This window comes from Rosa rugosa, chromosome 7, assembly GCF_958449725.1.
Source record: "Rosa rugosa chromosome 7, drRosRugo1.1, whole genome shotgun sequence".
Lineage (NCBI taxonomy): Eukaryota > Viridiplantae > Streptophyta > Magnoliopsida > Rosales > Rosaceae > Rosa > Rosa rugosa.
Window position 1 is genome coordinate 2,683,712 of NC_084826.1, and position 22,737 is coordinate 2,706,448.

The window sequence follows — 22,737 nt, forward strand, 5'->3', positions numbered from 1 at the left end:
GGTTCTTGGATTTACAAGGTACATTTACTACTGACATTGAGAAGAATTTGGTTCTTACCATGGGGTCCTCTGTTGGTCAATTTGGAAAAGTAGACGCAGCTTTGTTTGTCAGGGGAAATCACTCTCTCCGGTTGATTCAATCACCAGTGCAGTCAGTTTGATGAATGAGCTTTTGGCAGACTAATCTCTCGGTTTCCAACCACTAAATTCTTCTTCACCATCTCGACCCAAATTCTGGTTTCCTCCACCATAGCCACTAATCAAGGTTAATTGCGAGGCGGCCTTGGAGAAGGAGACACGCAAAGCGGGGCTTGGTGTTATTGGACGCAATCACAGTGGCTCTTGCATTGGAGGATTGACTAAAACTGCAACTTCTTGCTCTGTGTTTGTAGAGGAAGGTGGTTGTGGAGGGAGTTTCTCTTTCTAGATATTTGAGTCTGAGAGAAGTTGTGATCCATTCTACGATTGTCAACAAAATAAGAAGGTTAGCAGCTAACTTTGAAGAAATCCATTGGGAGTGGTCTCCCCGATAAGAGGACTTGGCAGCTCATACTGCTGCATCGCTTGCCACTAGAGAGGTGGGTCTTAATATATAGATGGGTTTCATCGCGACTACCTTCTCTGACTCTGGTACTGAGGAATGATGGGTTGGGCAACGTCCACAAGTGGTGTAGCAATAGGACGGCAGCAATCTACTTTTTCCTCTTTTGGTGTGTTCTTTCCTTGTCCTGATCTTCTCTTGATTAGGTTGGATCTGCTTTCCCTTGTTCCTTTTGATATTTGGGCTTGGTCCTATATTCCACAAAAATAAAAAATCTAGGAGACGCCGTGGCAGCTTTGAGGATGAAGCTAGTGGAAGTCGATCAACTGTCTGGTCACTGTTATCACTTATACTAGAAGTGAAACTTACGGTAAGTATTGATAGTGGAAGTGAACTTTGTACTTAACTATGTTGCAATGAAAGCTTGACCCGAATTAAGGTCTTCAGAACTGTCACCTGGCTTTCGCGACTGCATGTTCCACATTCTGTTTGTGTTGATTTCCATATCACAGAGAGCGAAACCAGTAGCCGTTTGTGTGTGTACTTTTTTGTCAAGTAAGTAAAACATCTTGATCTATTCTTGCTCAAATTTTTGTAAATCTTTTGGTTAATTAGTTCTGGTTTCTCGAAAAACCTGATATTTTGGCTAATACATCATGCCTTTTATTGGTGTAATTTCATAATATACTACAAAATGCTAAGGTCATTACAGAATCTCATGAGCAGTGCCATAGTACCTGTTTACAAATGCATTCTTAAACTCAGATATGTCAGGAGTATCCGGTGTTTGTACCGGATAGAACTTGTAAATCCTCATCTTCATTATATTCTCCACACTTCTTCTCCGGCCGCCTTCCCTAACTCCAAGATCAATATTTTCTCCCTTTGCTTCTTCTTCCACCATGACATTCTTTTCATCATCTTCTTCTATCACCTGGTTCTCATCGTCACCACTGAAGTACAACTCCTCCAGCTCATCATCATTAGCACTAAAGTACTCCTCCTCCTGAACAGGAACTTCATGACACTTTACTTTTGCCGCTGGATCCAAATAAGGCACGGCGTATTCAAACTTCAATAGATCATTGTTTCCCTTGACATTTTTGTGTTTGAGAGCAGCCCTTCTTTGCTTGCAGCTCAAGACAAAGATTTCAGAACCTTCTTTGTCTACTCTCTTGTCCAAAGGAACATACGGAGCCCAGTCTATCTTCAATCTCTTCATCGGAATTATCTCTTCCACTTTTCCCTCGCTTAAAACAAGTCCAAGCTCATTCAAAGGTGGAGAAGCCGAAACTACTGCCACCACCACAGGGATCAAAGCAACCACTTCTTTTCTAACCATGGCCTCCTCCGTCCCTGTATAGATCAGTATAGCCTATCCACTATGGTTCTAAGTAGTAACAGATATGCATGATTTGTTAACAAAGAGTTGACAGATGAAATTTTGGACGCCTTACTTTGTTTGCTAGAACAATGTTATCCTTTTTGCTCCTTGCTCACTGATTATATTTCATTAGCTTTTCTCACTGCTTATAACTGGTCCTATAACTGATATGTTAATGCTTTTCTCACTGCTTATAACTGGTCCTCTAACTTAATATCCATTGTACAGATACTGTGTATTTGGTAGATCATAACTGGTCCTCTAACTTTATTTTTATTCTTTTTTACCAATTTTCCAACCTGACTATATAAAAATTTTGATTTTAGGCATTAGAAACATTCAGAGGCAGTAGGCAGTACAACCTCATTAAAATTGGGGACTTATGCTCAAAATATGTGATCCATATCGTAGGTGTTACAAGAATTTGCTTCCTTTCTTTTTAGACACCAAGTCTCTTTAACTTAATTTAAAATCATGTTGAATTGGGATCTGTTTGAGCAAAGTCTCACACTTGCTTTGCCGGTATCTTCTATTATGTGCAGGAGGAATGTGTTAAATGGTTAGAACATGGACAAGACTGTAATAGTGCTTGGGCTCCCTTCCCTTTGTGAATTGATTACTATTAGTTGTTAGTTCAGTTAGAAAGCAATCGATAATTGTTATACAACTTGAACGAAGTGATACCACCCTCAGCAAAGCATGGGATCTCTAACTGGTGCTTAAACAAATGACAATATTGAGGTGAAAATAAGCAAGAAGGCCGATGACCATAAACGTCCCATAGCAAATAACGTAGCTTAAACCCTTAAGGCCCAACACAAGAAAGAGTAACACTCAAGCCCATCACGCAGAGACGGCCCAAGACCATTTTTACATTTCTAATCGGCTTAAACAGTTAAATGGGTCCAAAACCCCTTCTCTTCTCTCCCAGTTGAGTTTTCTCTCGCGACTTTGCGAGGCAGTCTCAGTCCCCAACAGTCGTTCTATCTGAGCACTGCATATAAACCTATCCCTATTCCTATATTTCTAATTGATCGCTTTGCTTTTATTTTAATTTTAGTATATTTGTTCTTGCTAAGAAGGTGGATTGATTTTCTTCTAATCTTTGGATTTTGTTTGATTGATTCGCTTTTGTTTCTCACGTAACAGCGGTAATTGGGGGTCAAGGCCACTAATCAACTTACTCTTCTTGCTAGGGAACTTCCTATCAAGACATCAACCTCCTTAAAGTTCTTAAATCATCTCAGCTAGCTCCTAAGAATTCTTGTCCCAACAGTTCTTAAGGCCAACAGATAAGAAGTTCCTAAACTTGTGCAAATCTCCAACCAAGCTTCACCCTCCGCATAATCTCGATCTCTGTGAGTATGTAGTTTATCATATATGCTAATTCTTATATTAATTTTGTATTATGCTTCGAACAACTTCATTTTATATGTTGCAGAAAGCCAATAGTTGCAATTATAGTCACCCTTTGTTTAGTTTGAGTTGTTGAATGATATTTAATGAAAGTGTTTGGAACTTAAATTTTCTTGAGGTTCTTTAATCTTTGCTACCTGGAGTTTTGTCCCGAGAGATAAGAAGTTCCTAATTTTTGTGGAAATAAAACCTGAACTTGAAAACTGATCAGATCAGCATAATCTATCTGTGTTCAATCTCTCTTCGGACAGACTGATCTGCTTTGTTTCCCCTTACTTGTTTCAGTTGTTTGCTAAGAACCTATAAGTGTTTTATTATTGTTTATCATGTATGTAGTACTTAGATTTGTTTTGAATTTAGTTCTTAATTTCTATTCAGAGAACCAAGTAACCATCTTTTATTTATTTTTGGCAGGTCACCATTTTCAAATTAATTTGAATCTGGAGAACTTTTTTGGTCCCAAGGAAGCGTGCTTTAGATCTGCTCAGTTATGGCTTCCTCTTCTGTTTCTTCTTCTGTCATCCCCACAAAAGAAAAGTATGATGTCTTCATCAGTTTCAGAGGCCAGGATACTCGCAGGACTTTTACCAGCCATCTTCATGCTGCTCTGATAAGGAGGAAAGTGGAAACCTTCATTGATTACAGACTGGAGAGAGGAGATGAAGTGGGACCCGCCCTTTTAAAAGCAATAAAAGAATCAGAGATTTCCGTGATCATTTTCTCGAAAGACTATGCTTCTTCCACATGGTGCTTGGATGAACTTGCTCATATACTGGACTGCAGGGAAAAACATGGACAATATGTTATACCTATTTTTTACGAGATAGAACCATCACAAGTGCGCTACCAGACCGGAAGTTATGAGGCTGCATTTGTTCAACATGAACAATGGTTGAAGGACGACAAGATTGACAAGGTGGCCAAGTGGAAGAAAGCTTTAGAAAAAGCAGCTGGCCTATCTGGGTCTGATTCAACTTCAAAAAAATTTCGGTAACTCTCTTAACTTGTACAAATTTCTGCTTTTGACTAATGGATTAAAGTTGGAAGAAGACGTTGTATGAATAACTATTAATTACCTGTACTTGGTCATTTGTGGTAGGGATGATTCTGCTTTAGTTGAGCAAATTGTCAAAGATGTGTTGGCTAAATTGAATCGTGAATCCTCAAGTGATTTAACTGGTTTGATTGGAGCTGAAGACCGCATTAAGAAAATTTTATTGGAATTAGACATCATCCCAGAAGATCTTCGTGTTCGCTCTGTAGTTATTTGGGGTATGGGTGGTATCGGCAAGACCACGCTGGCTGATGCTGTATATCATGGACTCTCTTCTCAATTCGACGCTCACTGTTTTCTTGCAAATGTTAGGGAACGTTCAGGTACCAAAGGAGCTTTATCTCCTGAACTGTATATTTTGCGAAATGAACTTCTTGGAGAACTACTAGGGGACAGGAATTTAGCTATTCATACTTGCACTGTAGGTGCCGTTGACAAAGAGAGGCTCCGCCGTACAAAAGTCCTTGTTGTTCTTGACGACGTGAACCATTCAAGCCAATTAACATTTTTAGTTGGAGAAGTTCCATTTGGCCCAGGAAGTAGAATAATTATAACAACTCGAGATAGGCGACTCGGTAAGGAGACTGTACCAGATAAGAAAGTAGCTGACCATGATGTTAAGATATATGAGGCGGAGGAATTAAATGGTGTTGAGTCTCTTCAGCTGTTCCGTTCAAATGCTCGCACGTGTTGTACAGCAAATCCAGAACTTTTAGAGCAGGTGGCAGATCATGCTGCAGGAGTTCCATTAGCCCTTAAAATTTTGAGTTCAGTATTCCTTCAATGCAAGAGCAAAGGAGAACAGGAACTGTTGTGGGAAAAATTGAAAACGTTTCCCAACGAAGATCTTCAGAAAGTGTACAGAGCAAGTTATGATGGATTAGAAAGAAATGAGAGGAACATATTCCTTGATATTGCATGTTTTCACAAAGGGAAGAAACTTTGTGAGGCAAAAAGAATGTTATCTGCCTGTGGTTTATTTCCGGATGATGGAATTAAGATTCTCATTGATATGTCTCTCATATCAATCAAGGACAACTGCATATGGATGCACGATGTGATCCAAGAAATGGGTTGGCAGATAGTCCAGGAAGAATGTACCGAAGAGCCAGGAAAACGCAGTAGGTTGCACAATGGTGAGGACGTCTGTGGTGTACTGAAAAGGAATGTGGTAAGAGCTCAATGCCTTGACTTTTCTTTTGACAAAGCTTATGAATTTTCAGTGGATAAAATAACTAGCTAGAAGATACTATTTTCTAAAAAACTAGTTAGATGGATGTCCAGAAATTACTGTAGTTTTGAGGTTTTTCTTTTCTTTTCTTTTTTCTTCAGGGAACTGCCAAAGTACAAAGCATTTCCAGCAGGAATTGTGTCAACACACTAATGTTGGATCCTCAAGCTTTCACCGGGATGCATAACTTAAGATTCCTTATGCTAAGATTTATACATCTTGATGACGAGGCAAATCTAGAGTATCTGCCTGATGCCCTTCAATATCTCTTTTGGCATTGTTACCCTTTGAAATCTTTTCCATCAAAGTATTCTCCAAACAATCTTGTTGAGCTTCATATGCCCTGGAGCAAACTCAAGAGACTTTGGAATAAAGGCCAGGTATGCTTAAGTTAGTATTTAAATGCATTAAATATAGTGCATGGAAAAGTTATTTGTTCGGGTTTTTATTTATTCTTAATTGCTTTTTTAATTTGTTACAGAATCCTAAGAACTTGAAAAGGATCGATCTTAGTCACTCCATGGACCTGGCCGATGTTGGAGAGCTGTCAAATAGTGTAAACATTGAGAGTATAAATCTTCAAGGCTGTAGTAGTTTGGTTCAAGTTCCGGATTTGTCAAAGTGTGTATACATTAGGAGTATAAATCTCCTAGGCTGCGCAAGTTTGGTTCGAGTTCCAGACCTGTCAAAGAGTGTAAACATTGAGAGTATAAATCTTCAATACTGTGATGGTTTGGTTCAAGTTCCTTCATACTTTCAAAACTTCACAAGGCTTACTCATTTGAATTTGGGACATTGTCGGAAGATTAGAGTTCTACCGAAGATACCAAGCAATATGGAATTCTTATATTTGGATCATACTTCTATAGAAGAATTGCCTTCATCAATTTGGTCTCTTGAAAAACTTCTTACATTGAATCTTCGCAACTGTTGGCACATTGAGAAGTTTCCGAGCAGTCCATGGAAGATGAAATCCCTCACTCATCTTTTGTTGAGCGGGACAAACATAGAAACAGTGCCCTCATCGTTATTCATGTGTATGACTGGGATCATTTCACTTGAGCTGAGAGATTGTCGTCGCCTTGTCAGTCTCCCAACCGACATTTGTAAGTTGAAATCTCTTGAGAAACTTGATCTCTTTGGTTGCTCTAGTTTCACAAACTTTCCGGAAATTGCGGAGCCTGTGGAACATCTGGAGTATCTTAATTTAAGTGGGACGAAAATTGAAGAGCTGCCGTCATCGGTTGGGAATCTTGTTGGGCTCAAGACATTAGATTTAAGTGGCTGCACAAGCCTTGAATTACTCCCAAACAGCTTCGGCAATTTAAACATTCTTGAGTGGTTCTCATTTCGTGGCTGTGAGAAGTTAGAAGAAATTCCCGATTGCTTTACAAGCTTTCCTGCATTGCAAGTGTTAGATTTAAGTGAAACCATGATTGAGACCATACCTCCCAGCATCCAAGAAGTTTCTGGGCTCAAGTCTCTGATACTTACTATGTGCGAGCGGCTTCAATCTTTGCCAGTGCTCCCATGTCTTCTAGAAGAATTGAGTGCATGGGGGTGCATTAAACTCGAGACTGTGTCAGTTTCAGTGACTGCAGAGACACAAGGTTTGGATCAAATACTTTTTGGGAAGAGGACCGAGGTGCATTATTTTGGTGGTTGCGTTAATTTGGATAACAATTCAAGGAGTAACATAATGGATGATGCACGCCTCAGAATATTGCGAATGGCAACTGCTTATGATCGTGTAAGTCTTACATACGCACACGCATAGACACTCACCCACACGTACACACTGATGCACATAGTTCATTATACTATATATTAAAGCTGGGTTTCCGGTTACTGTTACTAAGCCGTTTTTTATCGGCTCGAGCTGAGCCGGTTGGTTAAAATTACACTTCTGTCCTTATTCCCTGATAATTTACAGCTTTGCCTGATTTGGATAAGGGTCGGTTCTTGCCTTTGCTTTACAATTTCAAGCTGCCGGTGCCTTCGGGAGTTTGACCTCCACTGACCTTTCCAGAAGTTCCGCGACTTCTAGACATCTACATCTACATCTACAGATAGAGAGGAACGATCCAGAGAGAGATAGTGATCGGGTCTGAGAGAGAGCAATCCAGGACGATCCAGAGAGAGATAGTGATCGGGTCTGAGAGAGAGCAATCCAGGACGATCCACAGAGAGATAGAGAGATCGGGTCTGAGAGAGAGCAATCCAGAGAGATATCAAGGGCGATCCACAGAGAGAGAGGAGCGATCCAGAGAGAGATATAAAAAAAAAACAGGTTTGTGGTGTTTGAAGAGAAAGAGAGAGAAGAGGATTTGGTTTGAACAGTCCCGAATTTGTGGCTTTAGCGAGTTTGCCAAGAGTTTGTGTGTAAGTTTTCTGCTTCTGCAGCTATTGCTTTTGTCAGTTTTTGTGTGATTTGATTTTTCAGTGGGTCTTCTGCTTCAAGTATGGTAATCTATACTTGAAGTATTGAATCAGCTTTTCTTATCAGAAGCAATCAATTGGGTAATCTTCTTGCTTTTTTGGTCCCTATACGAACTGATTTCTGTACATAAATAACTTTGTTCTTTTTATGTATACCTATGATTGATCTGACCTTCAGTCCCTAAATATGCGTCCTTCATTTGTAAACACTTTTTGACGGCCTTTTTTTTTTTTTCTCCAAGTTTTTTCCGATTGATTACAATTTCATATAGTTGTTTTCTGTGGTTTTTTATATAGGTTTAATTTAAAACTTCTTCATGTGGTAGAGAGAATGGATATGCAATGAAGTTGGCTTTTTTGAGGGGATTCAGTTTGCATATACTATTATTGATACTCAAGCACACTGTAAATTCTTTATTTCCGCAATTTGAACTTCAAATGCAATAAATATGTATGAAAATGTCAACATTCATAACAGCAGCAGTAGTAGAGATTGGTAAATTCATGCATTGTTATTCACTTTTACTTGCATTAGTAAAGACTTAGAAGGTAATCGCTGCCCAGCGATTATTGTTCTTAGTTTTCGGTGATTGTTTATATGTTCTGATTATAATGTTTTGTAAACCTGTAGCCTGTAGGAGCATTTGTTCTTTGTTATTGAATGGGTTTGAGTACTGGAGCAGATTTTGAATGATAATATTGATTACAGGAAGTTGAATACGTTTTCCTTTATTCAAGGCAGCTTCAATTCAAATCAAAATCTCTTTTTTCTCTGGGTAAAGGTCTTCACTTTTTGACAGTAAGGTATTCTAATTTCTTAACTGATTTGATTTTTTTTTTAATTATTATGTGAAATTTTCTGTGTATAATTCTTTTTTTCAATCATTTTGTGCTTTTAGGATTAGCAGATGTATTCATTATGTTCTTTTTAATATTGGGTTGTGATTGATTGATTTTGCTTGCAGGTTCTCTTTCAAGTGATTGATTTGTTAGATCGTCTGTATTCTAGGTGAGTTTTTTGAAGCTTTGTAAATAATTTCATAGGATAGGTAATTCGATATTAAGTTTCTTGATGACAGTAGAACTGTAAACTGAGTTGAGACACTAGCACTATTGATGTCATTCAGGTGATCTAGCCATGGTTTAGTTAGTTGTTTTACACAACAAGATGGGAAATTGTCATCAAGCTTTTCAGTAACAGCATAGTTGGTTAAAGGTTCTGTGGTTAATATGAGCATTAAAAAAAAATATTCTCTGCTTCAATGAAAAACAAATCTATTCTTGCTTCCTCAAATTGCTAACTTTTAAAGCTATAATGTTGCCCTCATAGATGCACAAATGTTGTGCCATTTAAAACACAATGATTCTTTTTCACCAGTTTGTTTAGTAGTTTTTATTCATTTATTATTATGGTTAATCTAGAATTTTGATTGAATAGACTTTAAATAATTACAAATTTGAAGTGATGATGGTTGATTCCGAATTTGGTTGTTAGTTGGTAGGATATTGTTTGTGTATTCTGCAGTTTTCTTCAAAGCTTTGGTTTTTTGCATATGGATCATTAACAAACTGTTACCTAACAATAAGAATACTGATAATATCTTAATGTTTATTTATTTATTTATTTTTTAAGCTTTTGCTTTTGGTTAGAGTAACTTTCTGTTTAAGTTAGTTTTCGCAGCTTTATGATTAATTTTCAAATTTCATTGCTGTTTTGTTTAGGTTTTTTAGGTTCTATGCAAAGAAGTGCGTGCATTATTCTTCTGCCGCTGTTCCTGTGTACATTGTTTGGCGTTATCTCAGTCTCTTATTCCTATTCAGGTATGTTCTTCATATAGAACTGATATGTTTATATTCGTATTCACTGTTGGTCATGATACAGATTAATTAATATTTTGAAGATCAGTTGTTAACTTACTTATCATATGTTTGTAGTCAGATTCATGCTGTGTTTATATTAGTTACTGTAGAAGAAATAAACCGCAATGCATTGTTTTTAGTTTGAACTTGATAATTTTTTGGAATGAAGTTAGAGTCTTGCAGACCTAAATTGCCTCCTTTTTAAATGCCTTACAACTCTTAAAATATCGTGCCTTTTGTTGTGATCTTTAGTTACTGGCACTTTGAATCAAATAAATATGTTGATTTACTGCAAGCAAAGAAAGTCTGAATGCAAAATTATATATCTATTATTTTAAGTAACCTTAAAATATAAAGAATAGAATTATATGGCCACAGCATTATCTAAGTTTTCAAAATTTTTAGTTTAAATAAGTGTTATACTTAACCATGTGTGACTTTGGTTTTCTTTCAGCAATTATCGGTGAGAACAACAAAAAAGGAGCATATCTTCTCACTTTTTCTACTGTTCATCCAACTCAATTAGCAAGTGAGTGGCTTTACTACATACATATATCTGTATTTAACTATATTTAAATTGATTATTTTCTTAGTCATTTTTTGTTGATCAAACTGCAAAACACTCAAACTTTCTTCCCTGTAAACAATCCATAAACCTTCCACCTTAGGTTCCTAATCCCCTTCAAGTTATTTTGTAGGAAACTCTTTTGGTGCTTTGTTTTTAAAATTGTCATGCTATTATTTTATTCCCATGTTCAGTCTTTTATTAGCTAAAGATTATTGATAACTGATACTATAGAAGTAGGTTATGACATGAGTAAACTTAATGTTAAATCTCAATGCTTTGGTTTTACTAGCTTAGGCTGAAATTTTGTCAAATATATGAAATTATCTTACATTGTCAGTGACATTCATAAACAGTCTAAAGATCATTTACTGCATCTTTTTCAGCTTTCTTTTGCTATTAAGATAGAGTATAATTCACGTAGGATACCTTCCATTTATTTTGTTCAATTTTTGTTTCTTCTATCATGGACAAGAAAAACACACAAAATCTCAAATCAAGGGGGAAAAAACACATTTAAGTTGTTGCTTCTCTTTCTAAATAGAAACGTGTTGATAAAATATCATTTTTAAATACAGTCATGCCACCCAAGAGCAGGACAACAAGAAAAAGAATGCTGCTAGAAGACTATCACAACTCAGTAAATTTAGATCATCATGCTCAGAGTCGGGGTGAGAGCTTATCAACTGAAGGGGATATGCGTGAAATGACAGATAATCAGCCTTTCAATGCAGCTATATCTGAAAATTCTTTCGCTGATGAAGGTACAGATCATCGAGTTGTTACTAGCACTGGTTATTAAATGTTAATGTAAAATTTTAACAATTGTTTCACTTTGATTACACATTGAAAGTCATTGATATTGTATTAGTTTTGTTGACAGCGACCCCGTCAACAAGAAGAAGAAAGAAGCGGGGTTTACATCATAATGGAGCATCAAAGAATTTGTATTGTGTTGAAAATGAAGTTACAGACGCAGTGGGACAGCGTGACAAACAATTTCAGAGTAATCAAGAGAATCCCAACACGATGATAAATCAAAGTTTGTTTGCCGGTGAAAGCTCATCTAATAATGCTGGAAATACAATAGGTAATTCTTAGAAATTACTCTATATTAGTATCTTTCAAATTATAGAACTTGACGGAGTTAGATGTCAGACTTCTTTGATGGTGTATACAAATTTGTTATATTCAATGATATTAGTAACAATTCTTAAATTTTACACACAGTTGGAGGTTCATCTTTTTTTGGTCAGGCATCATATCAAAGGAATAAACAAGGTAAATGGTTTTCTATTTCAGCTTTTATTGTTTGTGTTTATAGAAGATAAATATATAAATCGTTTATTAAAAAACTACAATTGCAGGGGTTATTATAAAGTATGAAGATTTTGGCGACAATAGTTTCACATGTATTCATTGCAATGCATCTTTTTGGTTAAAAGAAGCAAACAAACAAAAATTGAAAAATGCACCCATCATCTATAGAAATTGTTGTGAAAAAGGAGAAATCAAAATCGAACAATCAAACCCAACTCCATCATTTCTTGAGCAACTACTAGATCCAAAAAACAGAGAAACAACATTTTTTAGAGAGAATATTAGAATTTACAATTCAATGTTCTCTTTTACATCAATGGGAGCAACAATTGATCATGGTATAAATAACGGATCAGGTCCTTATGTTTTCAAAATAAATGGTCAAGTACATCATTTAATGGGTTCCATGTTGCCTCTTGATGGTGAATGTCCAAAGTATGCACAATTATACATCTATGATACAAAGAATGAGGTATCAAATCGTATTAACGCTATAGATCCTTCTCATATCAATAAAAAAATCAGACCAGATATTGTGCAGGGACTGATTAACATGTTTGATGAAATTAACGAATTAGTTAAAACTTATCGAACGATCAGAGATAAATTTGAAGATAGTTCTTTGCCTTCATTTAATATGACTATGCTTAATCGCCAGCCAACTGACAGTAAACAATATGAGGAACCAACAAGTGAAGAAATTGGTGGTCTAATTGTTGGTGACATTGGAGAATTCAATTCAAATAAAGACATAGTTATTCAATCAAACGACGGACATTTGAAGCGGATTACCAAAATACATCCTAAATACATGTCATTACAATATCCAATTCTTTTTCCATATGGTGAAGATGGATATAAACTTGATCTTTTGATGCAAACAACTGCAACAAACCGTAAAAAAAAAAGAGATAAAATATCAATGCGATGTTTTATTGCATATCAGATTCAAGATAGAAATAATGAAATGAGCACTTTGTTAAAAGGCGGACGATTGTTTCAACAATTCTTAGTCGACTCTTATGCAACTATTGAAGAACATCGTTTAGACTACATTAGAAAAAATCAAAGAAATTTAAGAAGCGAAACTTATAAAGACCTTTTCACCGTAGCTTCAACTGGAATTAATGAAGGCCGTAATCTAGGACAAAAAATTATTCTGCCAAGTTCTCACACTGGAAGCCCTAGATACATGATCAACAATTATCAAGATGCAATGGCAATTTGCAGACAATATGGCAATCCTGATCTATTTATAACTTTCACTTGCAATGTTAAGTGGCCAGAAATATTGAGATATTTTGAAAACATACCTGGATATAAACCAGAAGATAGGCCCGACATAATTTCAAGGATTTTTAAACTGAAATTGGATGATATGATCAAATATGTTAAATCTGGAGAACCTTTTGGAAAAGTTGAAGCAGATGTTTGCACGATAGAATTTCAAAAAAGAGGACTCCCTCACGCCCATATGTTATTTTGGTTGACAAGAAATTACAAATGTTATACAGCAACTGATATAGATTCTATTATTTCAGCAGAATTGCCAGACAAAAATACCAATCCAGAGCTTTTCAAAATTGTTAGCGAATTCATGATTCATGGGCCTTGCGGACAAATAAATGCCAAATCTCCTTGCATGCGAGATGGAAAATGTTCTAAATTCTTTCCAAAACCATACAATACAAACACTACATTTGAAACAAATATACCTCCAACATATCGACGTCGTGATGATCACACAAAATTTGTAATAAAAAATGGTATCCATATTGGAAATAATTTTGTTGTGCCCTACAATTCAAATTTATTATTAAAATATAATGCTCACATTAATGTTGAATCGTGTTCTCAATCTATGTTAATTAAATATTTATTTAAATATATTAATAAAGGCCCAGATCGAGCTCGAATTTTAGTGCATGAAAATTTAAATGACGAAATTCAAACCTATCTTAATTGTCGATATTTAACTCCTCATGAATCTGTGTGGAGGTTGTTTGAATATCCAATTCATTCTCGACATCCAGCTGTTCTACATTTGCAAATTCATATGCCTTCAGAACAAAATATTGTTTTTGATGAATCTCAATCTCTTCAATCAATTATAAAACATAAAAGTATGGAAGATACTATGCTTACTGGATGGTTTAAAGCAAATACAACTTATCCAGAAGCATGTAAATTAACTTATACAGAATTTCCAACTAAATTTGTCTGGAATGATTGTAAAAAATGTTGGACGCCAAGAAAACAATATGAAACTATTGGTCGAATAGCACATGTACATCCTACATTAGGTGAAGTATATTTTATGAGAATGTTATTAAATATTCAAAAGGGTTGTCGTGATTACAATTCAATAAGAACTATTAATGGTATTACATATCCTTCCTATCAAGAGGCTTGCCGAATTTTAGGTTTATTAGGCGATGACAGAGAATGGATTGAAGCATTAACAGATTCTTCACATGTTGCAACAGCATCTGAAATGCGTCAACTTTTTGTCACAATAATTTTATTCTGTGATGTTGCAAATCCCCAGATGTTATTAGATTCACATTGGTCAAACATGTGTGATGATATTTTACATAAAGCCAGAATTGAACTTGGAAACCCAAATTTAACTCTCCCAGAATCAGAATTAAAAAATAAACTTTTATTTGAATTAGAACAAATATTTAATATATCATCAAGTTCATTAAAAGATCACCAATTACCAATGCCTGATACAAATAATCTGTTACAGTTAAATAATAGACTGTTAAGAGAAGAATTAGATTACAATTGTCTTGAATTAAAACGTCACCATATAGATTTAGTAGCTCAATTAAATACATGTCAAAAAATTGTTTATGATCAAGTTATCAAAGCAATTGAAGAAAAGACAATGAATACCTTTTTTGTTCATGGTCATGGAGGAACTGGTAAAACATTTCTATGGCATACAATAATAAGCAAGCTAAGATCTGAAGGCAAAATTGTTTTAGCAGTTGCTTCATCTGGAATTGCTTCATTATTACTTCCAAATGGTAGAACCGCTCATTCTAGATTTAAAATACCTCTCACAGTAAATAATTTATCAATATGTCCAATAAAGAAAGGCAGTCAACTTGCAAAATTAATTGAGAAAACAGAATTAATCATTTGGGATGAAGCTCCAATGTGTGACAAACATTGTTTTGAATCATTAGATAAATCTCTGCGTGATATTTTATCCAACCCAAATAATACACAAATTGAAAAACCATTTGGTGGTAAACCTATTTTATTAGGTGGAGATTTCAGACAGATTTTACCTGTTGTTACAAGAGGAACTAAAGAGCAAATAATTGAAGCTTCATTAAACTGTTCATACCTTTGGACATCGTTTAAAATATTTCATCTAACTGAAAATATGAGATTATCGAATAAAAATTTAACTGATGAAGAAAAAAAAAATATTTCAACTTTTGCAAGCTGGCTGTTACAAATAGGAGAAGGCCGTATACGTTCAATTGATTGTGAAAACGATCAAGATACATCTTGGGTTGAGATTCCAAATGATTTACTTATTCATTCTTATACAAATCCAATAGAAACAATTTTTCTTGCAATTTATTCAGATTTTAACATTAATTACAACAAATTTGACTATCTGAAAGAGCGTGCAATTGTTACTCCACGAAATGCTACAGTTCGAGATATAAATGATTACGCTATAAATTTATTGCCAGGTGACACAACAACTTATTTAAGTTCAGATAACATTTCATTGAACTCTGGAAGTAATGAAAATATTAATCTTCTATACCCTACAGAATTTTTGAATAAACTTGAATTTAATGGATTACCATCACACATATTAACTTTAAAAATTGGCATGCCGATCATGTTATTGAGAAACTTAAATCAAGTATCTGGCTTATGTAATGGTACAAGATTAATAATAACAAAATTATTTGATCGATTAATAGAAGCAAAAATATTAACAGGAAGTAATACAGGCCAAAAATTTTACATACCGAGAATTGTTCTAACTGCAACTGAAAATAAATGGCCATTCACTTTGAAAAGACGCCAGTTCCCAATTAGACCGTGTTATGCCATGACAATTAATAAAAGCCAAGGTCAATCACTAAATCGAGTTGGCATATATTTACCTGAACCTGTTTTCACTCATGGACAATTATATGTCGCACTTTCAAGAGTTACATCAAGAAATGGTTTGAAAATTCTAATAAATAATAACAATGATATGCCAAATAGATACACTAAAAACATAGTTTACAAAGATGTTCTGCAAAATCTATGAATAAAAGTGTGTATTACATTATATGTCAATATAATCATAAATACCTATTTTTTGTACTTTTTTTCCGCCATAAACATCAAGAAAGAGGATGTACCAATCAACATATAGTTATGTGAAAGAACAGATAGTGACTTTTATCGTTCATGTATTTGTATAACATTTAATCAAAAGAAAAGTGCTGGGTTCTGCTAACAAAAATGAAGACTCAAAACGAATGCAGTTTCTCTCTTTCACCCCGTAATTTCTATGACAGCATGATGTACATATATTTGATTGAAGAGTTTTATGAACGTGGAGGAGCTAAGTACTGTAGATAATTTTGAAGCTTTTGGGAATTGAAAGAGGAAGGCAATACTAAAACAAAGTGATTGTGGTATGGAAGTTGTCTTTTTGTTTTATTAAGGTTGCCTTCATGTTTGTAATATATCTATTATGGTGGACCTCTTCCTTTACTTTTTTTCACCAGGCTTAATAAAGGACACTGAATAATTCTTAATTTTCAACAGTATTGACCAATTTTGGATGGAGTACTTACGAGCGTTCAAGTTCATTCAACAGGCTATAAATTTGCATGGCTGCGCACAACCAAGTGAGTGTTCTCTGAAATTTGACCTGTTATATACAAAATCAATTAAATGAGTTATGTATTTTATTGATATGATTATAGTATCATGGTAATTTTTCTTTAGGACATTGGCTTCAACAATCACATTGACTTCCAATCTTGGAGGATATTCATGCATTGGACAAGGAATTTGTTAGAGGGGTAGGAGATGACAGAGTTGGGGGACCTGCAGTTTCTCACCAATTACAGATAATTAGATTATTAATGCAAAATCTGTTAATTGCAGTATGTATCATGCTCTATTAGAATATCTTTCTTTGCATAAAATTTTCCTTCAACAAAACAATGAATGAGGATGTTTTCTGATGCCTTTTCTATTCAGATTAATTACTTACTGAACCATACGGAGTTGAGACTGGAAAATGTGCACATAAGCCCAGTGGATAGACACATTAAAGTAAGCGCCATATTTCATGTTTCATATGCTCTATGTTCTCTTTTATCGTTATCTGTTCTGTTTTTTCTGTTTCTGGTTAGATATTCGTATTAGAAGAGTGTAGAAGGATATGGAGCGGTTTAAGAGTGAGAATAGTATTCAGGAGGCTATCGGTTCCCTACCAATTTGGAGTTAATTCTTCAGGTTCAATTCTTTTAGCTTTTTAGGTGTTCTTATTTTTTTTGGTTTCACGATTTGATGTGATGTGTTTTGCAGTTATGGTGTGTTATTTGGATATTGGGTGTGTTCTCTTGCTGATAGAATAGAGGAGTGAAGTGAAATTTTGAAGCTTGAATTGGTTATTGAAAAATTTGATGCTTTATTGCTTGGAACTAAATGGAACAGTGTGAAGAGTTGGATGTCTAGAGTGAAAGTTTTTAATTTTCCTGGGTATGGGAACCATTTTTGATGGTGCTGTTTACGTATAAATGTGAATTGTTTGTTGCTTCAGTATAGTTATTATTACAGTTAGTTGCAAACAATACTTATAATTATGATTTGTTAATGCTACTTCATATATACTTCATACCGATAGAATTACAGTTACCTCAGATAGATTGTGAGGTCTCCTTGCTTCACAGTTCCCTTCTCAAAAGGAAGAAACACTAAGTTTGGTTACTTGAATGACTGTTCTGTTATCCAAATACGCATGTCATTTCGTCAAAAATGTGTAATAAAAAAACTTTAATGGTTTTTTTTTTCCAGAATTATCTTCTATAAGGTGTCTTTTTTTTTTTTCCTTTCTTTCTTGACTTCATTTCTGCTTCTGAATTTGTGATTAATATCAATTCCAACCAGACAAATAATTGTGACGGAGGCAGGAGCAGCTCTAAGCAACTTAGGGTAGGAGAAGAAGACAGCCTGTGACTATAAGTGGGCTCAGAATGGTCTTCGTTTATCTAATATTCAAGTCCGCACATAAGCCCAGTGGATAGACACATTAAAGTAAGCGCAATATTTCTGTTTTCATAATCAGATTTCAAGATGTCAATATTTCTTACAGTTGTAGCATTTGTCTATTGTATGTTCCATCGCCATGAAACATCAGAACTTAGATTTTTGCCAACTGCAATTTGATCACTAATACAAATAATCAAATGAGTTATTTGACCTATAACCTAATATCTAAAAAGAAGATAATCCAATCAGATAGAAATATTAAGAAACACTGTGGACTCTTATAAAGATAGTCCAAATAGTGGCACAATGGATGTTAACATGGATAGCCTCAGTGTTATCACAGCTCCATTTCACATGGATAGTTTTCAGCACTTTAGTATTTGAATTACATTGTTTATCTACTTTTTGCAGCTCTTTACAATGATGTTCTGTACTTTTCAATACTTTTCACAGCTCTTTCCAATGATTATCTGCTGTTTGGATTATACCTCTTTGGAATCATTATTTCCTTTTTATATCAAATTTGTATTTGATCTGCAACATCTACCATCTCCTTTTAATGTTGGTAACTAATTGCTTTTCAATATCTTCTCCATTTTTCTCAGTCACTGAAGCTATAGATAGTTAGTTATTGTCAATTTGTGATTCAATTGATAAATTCTTTTCGACTGTTCAGATTTGTCATCTATCAATCTGTCGGCCAGAGTTTCAAATTGGATTGAAGTTTGCGTAGGCTTTAGAATTTCACCAGCCACTGTTGAGCTTGAACCAGGTAATTAGAACATTCGGTTTTGTGTCATTTAGTCTCTTTGATGGTATTAGAATTATATTACTTAACCCTCGACCTTTATATCACTACACTATGTTCGTAAAATTTTACACTACTTTTATTTATAAATTGTCTTCTGTTCAATAAGGTACAATAATGAATGAGATAATTGGAAAATTCAACTAAAACGTCTGGAAATTTAGTCATAACTATAATTACTAATAAACAGATTGATTTCAATTTTGTTGAGTTCGTTTGGATCTTTTTTCCCTTTTTTCCATAAATGTTTAGTTGTGATTTCAAGAGAAAATTTTTACTTATCCATTGTGTTTATATGCAGACCAAGCATTACCCATGTAACTACATTCATCATCTTGGCTGGAAGGTTGAAAGACAAGAGGTTATCTTTTTGAAGTGGATTTCTTCTGGCTTACTTTTGATCACTGGTAAGTTCTGTTGATATGCGGAAGCAAGATAGTTTTTTCTTTGCTGATTGTTTTATGTAATAACATCAGTTTACATCGTATTTTTGTCAGCTACAACTTGATTGGTTGTTATAAATTGCAGACCACGATTCAGGTGCAATTTTCCTTTCCACTATAGTTAATCAATTCTCAGCTTTTAGTATTACATTTTGATATTTTACATTTAACCCAGAAAGACAAAACCCATGTAGGTATCCAAGCTTTGTTGCCTATATATGTTTTTTTTGTTGTCGAAGTCAGTTCATTTGGCTTTCTATATAGAAGCTTACGTGACATAGGTTCCTACGCTTTTACAGTTTGACATCTAGAATTGTGGGTTTCATACTTTGGTTTTGGATAAGGAATGTCGAAGTACAAAGAGGTAAAGAAGATGAGTATTTTCTTTCGAATCATTGAGATAGATGACATTGTTCATGTTGTTGTGATAGTTAAGTGGTACATATGAAATCTACCTGCTCTAGAAGCACAACAATACTACGAAAACTAAAATCAATCATCAAAATTTTGACATTTTATTGATTTCGGTAGGTCGTTAAAAGAGTTTCCATATTTTTGTTTTTTGCAGCCAATGGAAAAGATGAGTTTTGCAGGCAATGGAAATCTCGCTTTATATATAAACACGAAGCCCAAACCAACAACCAAGGCCTCTCCATTTCCAGTGTTATCACAGGAATATGGCATGTCCAGCTTATAAGGCTTTTGAGGTTGCTGCGGTGACATGCTATGACAGTTACTTTGCCATTTGCTCATTTGTTGATAACATCTTATGTATTTCAACTAATTATCGTCTTCCAATTTTGCTTCAATTCACTGCCCCTATCTTCAATTCATTTCAGCACAATAGTTATTTTTGTTAACCAAACTACATCAAACTAGATAAATCTTTAAATAATGAACAAAAAATATAATAACTTTTTCCCCGCAGCATCGCGCGGGCAACCTTTCCTAGTTTATGTTAAATCAGAGCAGTAGATCTCTGCTCTTTCATTTATGTTAAATCACGAGTTTACTAACCATGATGCTTATATACGGTATGTATCTGCAGAAACGTTTATCATCTGGTAAAGTAGAGGTAATGTGTCCGGGAAATGAAATTCCAAAATGGTTTAGCTGTCAAACGGAGGGATCTTCAATGAATATTAAGCTTCCTCTGCATTGGTCTGATGATTCGAAGTTCTTGGGTATTGCTCTCTGCGTTGTTTCTGGAACCTACCTTGAGTGTCAATGTGAGATGATTCTCAAAACCAACGACGGTGAAACCCATGGTGTCAATTTGGGAAATCCAGTGGGCCACCGGAGGGATGACACAGCAGATGAAACAGTGGGCCACCCGAGGGATGACACAGCAGATGAAACAGATAAAGTGTGGGTGTGGTATAATACAGTCCATGTAATTTCAGATGAAGCAAAATGCTCTACGGAAGCCTCTTTTTACTTTTGGTCTACGGACTCCGAACGTGAACGGTTAAATAAAGTGAAAAGGTGTGGGGTCTGCTTTCTGTATGCCCAAGGCCAAGATGATGACGCTCTGAAATTTGAAGTCATACGTCCACAACAAGTTACTACAATGTCTGGTCACTTTGGTGGAAGCGAAGCCAAAGTTACTACAATGTCTGGTCACTTTGCTGGAAGCGAAACCAAAAAAAGAGTCTGGTCACTTTGGTGGAAGCGAAACCAAAAAAAGAAAAAAAGAGTCTGGTCACTTTGCTGGAAGCGAAACCAAAAAAAGAGTCTGGTTGTTGTAGTATAAATGTATTGTAGTGTAATGACTGTATCATGTAATATGTACTTGAGTGTATAAACATAGTACTTGAGTGTATAGATATAGGTACGAAGACTTGTGTGGCATAAGGCTTGTAGGGAGGCAACAAGCATGACAATTATCATCATTGCAGCAACCATGTGGAGTTGCAGCTGTAACTCAAGTAGTCACAAAATTGGATTTCTCCTAGAGCATTCACACTATCTTGTATTTCTATATAAATCCTCCTTTGAGAGCAGAATAAACATTACTCTCCATTCTCTGCATCTAAACTCTCTCTCTCTCTCTCTCTCTCTCTCTCTGTTAATTTATGCTTATACTTAAACACGTTATCAGCACGATATTGCTCTAGGATTCGAATTACAAATTGACAAGAGAAGAGGAAGTTCATCATTCAAAGTGGGAGCTGTTCAGCACGCTCATTCCCGTGGAAGCTTGCTTGTACTGAGAAACGTCTTTTTCGGGACCTCTGATCAAAATCTTTTTTCATCAAAGTTGTTCATCTCTGTCTCTTCTATCTGACCTCCAAATTTCAGCCATGTTGGAGTAGTTTTGAGACCTATACACCATTCGAAGTGGGAGCTGTTCATAAGCGAATCTGCTCCGAATTTCAACAAGTAAGTTTTAAATATTAAAGTTCCTACTTTCTTGTTTCTTTCAATTTTTTTATTTTATTCAGGGACTTGCAACCTCCCTTCTTCTAACCCCCTATCTTCTTCATAGGGGAGACCAAAAAGCGGAATTGTAGGGATTCACGATAAACGAACTAAGAGTGTTCATAATATTCGGACTAAGAGTGTCTACAAGCATCAATTTATGACCATGTTAAACATCATTGTTTCGGTCTAATCTAAATATTATTGGAAATTGATTTCTTGGTAGCATAGCTCGGAAATCTTATTATTTTAGTTTTCGTGGAAGTTTAAACTCTGAAACTAATATATCTTCTCTTCTTATTTTCAGGATGTCAAATGAACCTAGACTCGACTTTCCCTATGCTTGACTCAACAGACTCAGATTACCATAGCTGGGTAACCGATGTTGAAAACCATCTCACCTCAAATAAGGGGAGGTAACCACAATGACATGTGTCATCGATGTGGATCAATTGAGCATTGGTTCAAGCAATGCAATGCAAGTGCCCAACTAGCTACACACTACAAGGAGTATAGGGACTTGATGGAGCAAGAAATCTACCTTGCTGAAGAAGAAGATGGTGAAGATGTCAATCTCGCCATTGAGGACTTCAAAGCTGGAAATGAAGTGCACGAGGATGCCGCAGACTTTGATTAGAATAGTCATTTTTATTTTCCAAGAACGGCAATGTGCCTTAGTCAATAAATGACAATTGTATTACCTCTTTCTCATGTGGCGCATTCAATGAAGTATGATGTCTAGGAAAGTAATTAAGATAGTGGTACTTAAGAGAGCCTCTCTCCACCAACATCTCTCTCTACTTCCCTGGTCATATTTTATTGGAGTTACCAAACGGATTGAGTGACTACAATTTGTCTAAGTTTGATTTTATTTTGGAATAGACTTTGGAAACTTTGATGTAATCATTGGCTATTTTCCTTATTAATAAAGTGTCGCATTATTATTCAATGTCATGAACATGTGTTAAATTCTTAACTTTATTATCTTTCAGTATGT

At 35.3% G+C, this 22,737-nt stretch overlaps 2 protein-coding genes across 20 annotated transcripts; one reads left to right on the forward strand and one right to left on the reverse strand.

The window, feature by feature from the left end:
- Positions 1-784: 784 nt before the first annotated feature.
- Positions 785-21,350, forward strand: LOC133723982 (disease resistance-like protein DSC1). 19 transcript variants are annotated; one of them, XR_009853398.1, is made up of 13 exons: positions 11,490-11,580; positions 11,721-11,771; positions 16,361-16,480; positions 16,614-16,696; positions 16,797-16,957; positions 17,055-17,129; positions 17,210-17,312; positions 17,967-18,113; positions 18,745-18,840; positions 19,178-19,283; positions 19,374-19,416; positions 19,619-19,683; positions 19,888-20,152. XR_009853398.1 is itself a non-coding variant. In XM_062150846.1 (10 exons), exons 5-10 carry the CDS (start codon positions 9,802-9,804, stop codon positions 16,105-16,107), a joined length of 4,866 nt encoding a protein of 1,621 aa, XP_062006830.1. In that variant the 5' UTR covers positions 7,651-8,008; positions 8,363-8,470; positions 8,775-8,869; positions 9,031-9,074; positions 9,788-9,801; the 3' UTR covers positions 16,108-16,354. The 19 variants fall into 19 exon arrangements, 8 of the variants coding, with proteins under 8 accessions (XP_062006833.1, XP_062006834.1, XP_062006835.1 ...); XR_009853399.1 differs by having other exon boundaries at positions 16,775-16,957; positions 17,055-17,312; XR_009853397.1 differs by having other exon boundaries at positions 17,055-17,312.
- Positions 1,248-1,883, reverse strand: LOC133720936 (protein HEAT INTOLERANT 4-like). Its single transcript, XM_062147428.1, has one exon. The coding sequence runs from the start codon at positions 1,881-1,883 to the stop codon at positions 1,248-1,250; it is 636 nt and encodes a 211-aa protein (XP_062003412.1).
- Positions 21,351-22,737: the final 1,387 nt, after the last annotated feature.